This window comes from Helianthus annuus, chromosome 8 (genome assembly GCF_002127325.2).
Source record: "Helianthus annuus cultivar XRQ/B chromosome 8, HanXRQr2.0-SUNRISE, whole genome shotgun sequence".
Taxonomy (NCBI): Eukaryota; Viridiplantae; Streptophyta; class Magnoliopsida; order Asterales; family Asteraceae; genus Helianthus; species Helianthus annuus.
The window spans coordinates 75,171,409-75,178,911 of record NC_035440.2 but is presented as its reverse complement, the minus strand read 5'-3'; the positions used below and the strand labels follow the sequence as shown (position 1 = coordinate 75,178,911).

The 7,503-nt window shown below is 37.6% G+C and overlaps 1 protein-coding gene across 1 annotated transcript; it reads left to right on the top strand.

The window, feature by feature from the left end:
* Nucleotides 1-6,201: 6,201 nt before the first annotated feature.
* LOC110870217 (nucleoplasmin-like protein ANO39) lies at nt 6,202-6,924 on the top strand. The gene is made up of 2 exons (XM_022119417.1): nt 6,202-6,417; nt 6,460-6,924. Exons 1-2 carry the CDS (start codon nt 6,202-6,204, stop codon nt 6,922-6,924), a joined length of 681 nt encoding a protein of 226 aa, XP_021975109.1.
* Nucleotides 6,925-7,503: the final 579 nt, after the last annotated feature.

Here is a 7,503-nt window from a genome sequence, read left to right as displayed (position 1 = left end):
TAGTAATCAATCTTCCAAGAACGGATGATTAGTTTTCAAAGCGGATTCGGAAATTGTGTTCATGTTGTGGTTATCACCTAAGGATAGGTGACGGTATTGTTTTAATATCTAAACGCAAAGAAACTTGGTTGGGGTCCTAAAGTTATAGTCTAGGTCAAAGCATTACTAATAACCTAATTCCCTATAACCATTGGCTCTGATACCAACTTCTTTTGTCACACCCCGACCACGTAGGACAACAAACCGTGGCGGAAACATCGGGGAGTGTTGTAACAGAAGCTATCGTTTCATAACCATGGATACAAAAAGTGTTTCGTTTTATTGATAAAATTAAACATTAACATTGTCTTAAAACACAACAAACAAGTTTCTTATCGACTATCATAGTTTTAAAGTCACTAAGGCCTCGTCCAGATCCTAAGTGATGCATGCATCCTAGAAAATCACATCATTCAACAACACCTGAAACATATGTAAAAACAAAGTCAGCAAAGAAATGTTGGCAAGTACATAGGTTTTATAAGAGTATTGGAATCATGGCTTCGTTTACATGTTGCAGTACTTTATTGGACTACAAGAGTCAAAATACAAACCTCGTTTTGAAAAATGTATTGCAACATAGTTAACCAACTCAAATCAAGATGGTTATAATTTAGAAAACCTCGTAGCCATGATTCTTAACCCAAAAACATTTTATTTTAGAAAATCATCTTGTAAAAACATCTCGTAAGAACTCGTTAATAAAACATCGTTGTGTGACATTCTTTCGAAAATCGTTTACCCAAGTGAACTAAATAACGCCACGGTATGTAATATGTTGAAAACACTTATATATAGGAAGTACCAGTGGCGTATCCACCATGCTTTCATCACATTACACCCGTCCCGTTATCTAAACACTAAACAAAAACCAATCGTTTACCCAAATCGTTTAACTCGTTAAAAATCATTAAAATCATCCTCGTTTTAATTTGTGAAGAACTATATATGGTCGTCTTGCTAACAACATTCAAACCTTTGTGACTCGACCACCTCGCTTCTCGCTTCTCGAGTTAACAAACCACCAAAGGGTAAGTTAACAAACATCAGATTCAGTCGTTACCCACAACCCCCACATATAACCATGGGTGCAGTGCAATAACGGGATTTGTCAGATCCTGTGGTAGCATAACCTAATACTGGTCGGCTTGATCAGTGCTAATGAATGTCATTTGTTATGTAACTACAACCATCAAGTTTGTTCACATTAATGAAATCAATATTAGTTTAGTAAAAATCATTTTAATCGTTTCTGAAATCCTCGTTTAAACTTTGAAAAATCATTTAGTACATATGAATCACCCCAAAACAATTTAAAAACAGTAAAATAGGGGAACTATGTACTCAAATGAAGTGCAAAGTATCCTCAATCAATAGAACTTCAACAAGCTCAAGTAAACCAGAGAAATCAAGCAGCACCTAGTAATCGAGTCACTAGATCAAACAATAGACGCCTAAATCGGGAGATCGGATAGAATGAAGTCTTGTAAACCAAATGAGTGTTGGAACTCATGTGATACAGTTTAACATAGCCTACATCCTAAATCGGAACCTAACCTAAGTGCTTTCGACCTATCGCGACCCATTAAGGTAGCTTATGCTACTTTAACGCGTCGTACGCGTAAATGCGCGTTCGAGATGTCTAACTAGTCCTATGACAAGTATTATATGCCAAAACATGTTTAAATATGTTACAAAATCAGTTACGTGACAAAAGTTTAGGTTACATATGCTTAATTACCAATTATGCATGAAAAGGGTATTTTGGTAATTTACCTATGGCATATAAACTACTTATCATACAACTACTTAAACTAGGTGACCATAAGGTATAACCTCGGAAGGTTATTCCCTATGCTATTATGGTCACAAAACATGTTTGGTCGGATCCTAGTGATCGACCAAACGGGTCGTGTTCGAAAGTCTAAGCGGGTGTTTAGTCCGCTTGACTTACGATTCTACACAAGCACTAAACTAAAGAGTGACGAGCTTAACATGCTAAAACATGTTTAGTTAAGTTAGAAAATAGGTTTGGTATCAAAACAAACGGTTTTGATACCTAAAAGTAGCTTGGTTACAAAATACGCGAGAAAACGCATTCTGGCCGAAGCTACGACTCGTCACTGAGCCTAGATAACGTGGTAATCAGTAGGTATAGTCACTAGGGACTATAACCATCGTTATTACGCTCACGATATGAAGTTCAAACGAACTTCGCGTTGACTATAAACTGGTCAAAGCACAAAGTCAAATGCAGTTTGACTTTAATGATAGAAACGAATGAAAAGAACGAAAGAATACTTACAGAAGGTCCCCGCAAGCTCTGGATCTGATTTACTCTCAGGTATGAAGCATAAGCTTCAACTTAGGGAGCCAAAATCAGATTCAAGTGTGCTTTGGGAGGAAGTGAGGATTGGTATTTATAGATTTCCTTGAACCGTTAAGATCGTTTCTCGAAGATTGAGCTTTGATCTCATCTGTACAAGTGGGCACATGGTATTTGGATACCATGGGCATTTAAAAACCATCACAAATGGCCCATAGATTGATAAATACCATTGAATACCAGCCCATGGTTTTGCAAAACCATGGGCTAGGTTCATTGAATCTGGTCAGAAATTTCAAAAATGGTCCATGCACTTGTAAAATTTGATTTTTGGCACTTTTAAGCCCCGTTAACCTCATTTCAAGGCTCTAAAATGATGTTAAAGTATAGGGAACTCAAAACATGCTCAAAAATATCTCGGATGTCGGCTCGTTTGGTCGTATGGTTGCGTTGTTCGCTTAATTACGACGGAAGTCGTAACGAACGCAAAAACGATCCAAATTAAGCGACGAATGAAATTTTATCATGCCGAACACTAAAATAAAATATTTTAATGCTTACATAAATTTTTGGAGGTCCGGATATATTCAGAACGTAAGATATGCGTGAAAATGCAAACTTGTGCACTTTTTGACGCTTTTAGTCCCTATTGATCAATAAAGTTTATTTTAGCATACCGAACCCTTCAAAGCCTATTTCTAAGCTATGTAAAGGTTATTTTGGTTATGTTTAACCTCTTATCAAGTTCTGGAATGTTCGTTACTATACAAATCGGTATAGTTTCGCAGTTTGACACAAATAGTCCCTACGATTGAACAAACTTGATTTCAACACACCAAACCATCCAAAACTTATTTCTAAGTTATGTGGAGGTTATTTAAGGTATGTTAAGCCTATTTCACTATTCCGGAGTGTTCGTTGCATTGAACTGGTTATATTTACGCATCGGCGCGCGTATAACCTTCCAGAAAGCGATTTAGAGCTTGAAATCGGAATCGAATTGAATTGAAAAAAAATCACCAAACACAAATACACACATAATAACACAAAAATACATATAATAACACCAAAGCACATTGTTTTATTAATAATCATCATCGTCATTGAACATCGATTAAAGAACACAGTTGTCACAGAAACTCTGCCGAATTTTTTCCAGAAATTATCTTTCTTTGGGATGTTGATTGGCACAATACTTTCAATAGGAAAGGTAAGATTACTGATTATTTCATGTTTAGATCGTCCAATTTTGTGATTTTATAACCGTCGGCCCTATAAACATAGATCTACTCATTTCTATCGGTTAAATCTAGAATTTGTTCATGTAAAACTGCTAATCGGCACTTTTAGGATGTTTAGGAATCATCAATTTGATGTTTAATTACAGTGTTTGATCTTTGATTCATAGGACTGTTCATGTGTTTTTGTCCGAAGCCGCTGGCTTTGTTCGAAGCCAGCCATAGATGTTATAAACTGTTAGATTTGTTAAGTGTTGATATATTTGATCTTGTTGAACATAGTGTTGAACTTGTTGTTGAATCATAACAATGCCTTCGTATAATCTGGTGGCTTCGTAGAACAGTAGCCTCGTACAAGCAGGTTGTTATACCTCTGGCTTCGTACGAAGACATGATTGTACAAAAACTTGAAAATTTTTCTAAGTATTGGAATTGTTATACTTTCTCGTTTAATATGTAATGATTACTAATTGTTTTATGTTGTTTACAGCCTAAGAGTACTAACTTTGATGCTCGGCACAACATCTGCTACACACTGGATAAGAGTTTACCGAGAATGGAACCTCTTAAGGACGTGTTTGATTTTATAGATCGCAGTAGGATCAAAAAGGCACTGACAGACAAGCACAAGTGCTACAGATCTCATATAGAAAGATTCTGGAACAACGCTAGATATGATGAATATTCAAAGGCGATAGTCTCTGTGTTGAAGATAAAGGACGAGAACTAGAAAGACGTAAACATTGAAGTTAAGTTCAAAGTTGAAGACGTTAGAAGGGTTTTAGAGTTTCAAGATGATGATAAGGATCCGATCCAAGTAGTAGAAAGATTAGTGAAGGGTTTATGGATGCGGATGGGATACACATGCTATGTGAATGAAACATCGTACAACAAGTAAAAGCTTTCAAGACCTTATAAATTTCTCGTGCACTCAACAATACATGTTTTACATCACAGAAAAGGAGCATTTGATGTGTCTTCGGATTTTATAATGTGTGTTTTAACATGTTTGATACTTAATCGTCCATTTAACATCTCGCAAGAAATATTCAACCACATGGTTGATCATATTCACGGAGAAAAGTTCCTTCAGTATCCGCGATTCATTCAGATGATCTTGGATGATCAAGTCAAGAACTTGCCGAAGGTTGATGCTGATGAATTGAAGCTGGATCACATGGATGCCGAAATGCTAAAAAGATTGAATTTGTATCAAGGCGTTGAGAAAGATAATGAACCACCATCTAGGACGCAGTTTGCATCTATACTGAAACCAGATTATGTTGCTCCAGCTCATGATAAGTGGAGACACGACGACAGCAACTCTGATTCAGAAGATAAGAAGATGGAGCCTTTTTCAAACAAGCGTGGAAAGTTCTGATTGAAAGCCGAAGATAAGAAGAGGAAAAGAGATGCAATTCCAAATGCTTCAAAGCCTACAACACCAAAACCTGCACCAAAGAGACCATCAAAGAAGAAGTCACCACCACACTTGGGCGATGAACCAGTTGTTCCTCCAGAGAATGTAACAGGTGATGATCTTCTTATTATGACGTTTGCTGAATACGAAAAGCTCTCAGCTGCTCGAGTTGCTCAAGATGCTGCTAAAGCCGCTCAAGAAGCTGAGAAGGCAAAGAACGCTGAAGCTATGGCAGGTGGTGAAGCAGTGAAAGAAACGTTGGTTGAAGGTGTTGTTCACACGGATTCTAGTGAACAGACACTGATATTGATGTTACTCAAATGGCACCGACAACATATGTTAGTGGAAAGTTCAAGATAAAAGGGCCATCCAGGAAGAAAAAGGGTTCTGATGAAGAAGATGTGCCTTATGTGCCAACTGCTGCTGAAGCTGAGAAGGAAAAAAGTGGTAGAGGTATAAAGAGAAGTGCTAAACCAACTGGTGCTACTCCAAGGAAACAAAAGGTTCGAAAGATTGTGGTGAAAGCTGTCAAAGATAAAACAGGTGAATCTTCGAAAGATCCAGAGAAGGTGACTATGGAAGTTCCAGTAGTTGAAGCACAAGTTCATGTTCCTTCACCTCCAAGATCACCTATTCAACAATCTATTCCTGTTTAAGCAGAAGTTCTTTCAACTCTTCCACAACAGAAGAAAAATGTTGAAGAGCCTGGTTCAACTACAAAGAAAATTCCAACTCCGATTCCTCAGAGTTCAAGTCGAAGTTTTCTGGAGATGCCTTCTAATCTTGGTCCTGGTCCAACAAGTTCGGAAGATGTTGGATTCTTTGGTGATGAAAGAGATGATGGTATAATCAAAAGGGTTACTGTTTTGGAGAAGGCAAAAGCAGAAAAGGAAGAAAATTTGAAAGTTTCTGAAGCAGATCTGAAAGAAACTAAAGAAAAGTTGTAGCAAGTTGAAGCTGAAAATGTGGTGCTCAAGAATGAAGTGATAGCTATACAAGATCAGATTGAAGATGTCAAAGCTGGTAACAATGCATTGAATGAAGCAATTGATGAGTTGCTAGTTGAGAATTATGATTTGAATGAGGCAAACATGACAATAAGCAATGCTAATGAGATCTTGCAAAAGGAGATAGAAGATCTGTAGGTCAAGGATGAGAACAACTCGAAGCAGATAGAGATGTTATACGCTATGATAGAATATGAACTTGGAATTAATGTTCATGCGGCTTTTGATGATATAGAAATCCGAAGAGCTGAGGCTCAGAGGATAGAGAAAGAGCAGAAAGATGCTGAAGAAGCCGCTGAAGCCTTAAAGGATAAAGGTAAGGGTGTTGTGGTTGATAATGAAGAAATTCTTGGATCCTCAAATCAACAAGAGCAACAACAACCAGATGTTGAAGTCAATGTTGAAAATGTTGAAGTTAATGTTGCATAGGTTGAAGCTAATGAAGAAAATGCTCTAGTTCCCGCACTATTATTCACTTTTGTTGGTGAACGAAAGACGTTATCTTACAGCAGGGAAGACAATGCGAGAAGAATAGAAGTTGAAAGGCGTCGACCTAAAGCAAAGGAAGTTAAGAAAGCTCAGGCTGCTGGCGAAGAGGAAGATGACGAAGATGAAGAGGATGATGACTTTAAAGATATTGATGATTATCATAGAAGCAGTGACGATGATGAAGGTGATGATGATGATCAGGGAGGTAACGGTGGTGCTTTGATTGTGAGACCACCTGGTGCTGATAACAATGATAATTACTTCAACGATGAACAGAATGAGGAAAAGGAAGACGCTCAGACTAAGGGGGAGTCTACCTCAGGTTCTAAGCAAGCTAATCTTCAAAAGGTATTCTCTAACACTCCCAAAGTTATTTATCTAAGTCATGACGTCGAAGAGGGATAACTGGTAGAGAACTGGACTAGGGAGTCTGTGTTGGAAGCCTTGGGAATGAATGATGAAAATTTGAAGTTTGATATTGAAGACAAGATCCCAACAGCTCCTGACAGTGAATATGTGTTTAAGTTTGTGAAAGATGCAGACAATTTCAATGATGTGATTGTTGAGGATGATTCATCTGACTCTGATCAAGATGTTCCATTTCACGATGATGGTCAAGATGATAACTTTCCTACGTTTGCTGAACTTTTCCGCACTCACAACAAAAATGACCTTAGAAGAAAAGTTGCTAAAAAGATTTCTACTGAAGGTCCTCCAAAGACTCTATCAAAGGAAGAGCTTAGAGAAGAACGAAAGAAGTGGTTTAAGCAGCCATTAGTTGAAGAAAGGAAGTTCAAGAGACCTTTGAAGTTCTTCACGCGACATCCAGACGAATCACTTGGAGACATCTTGTCATGGGGTTATCTGGAAGACATGAAGGTATACACAAGAAAACGTGAATATGGTGTTCAGTACTTCATGTTTCTTAATGATATACGAACACTACCTTGATGGAATGTTGAGAAGTTAGTGAAAACGAAGAAC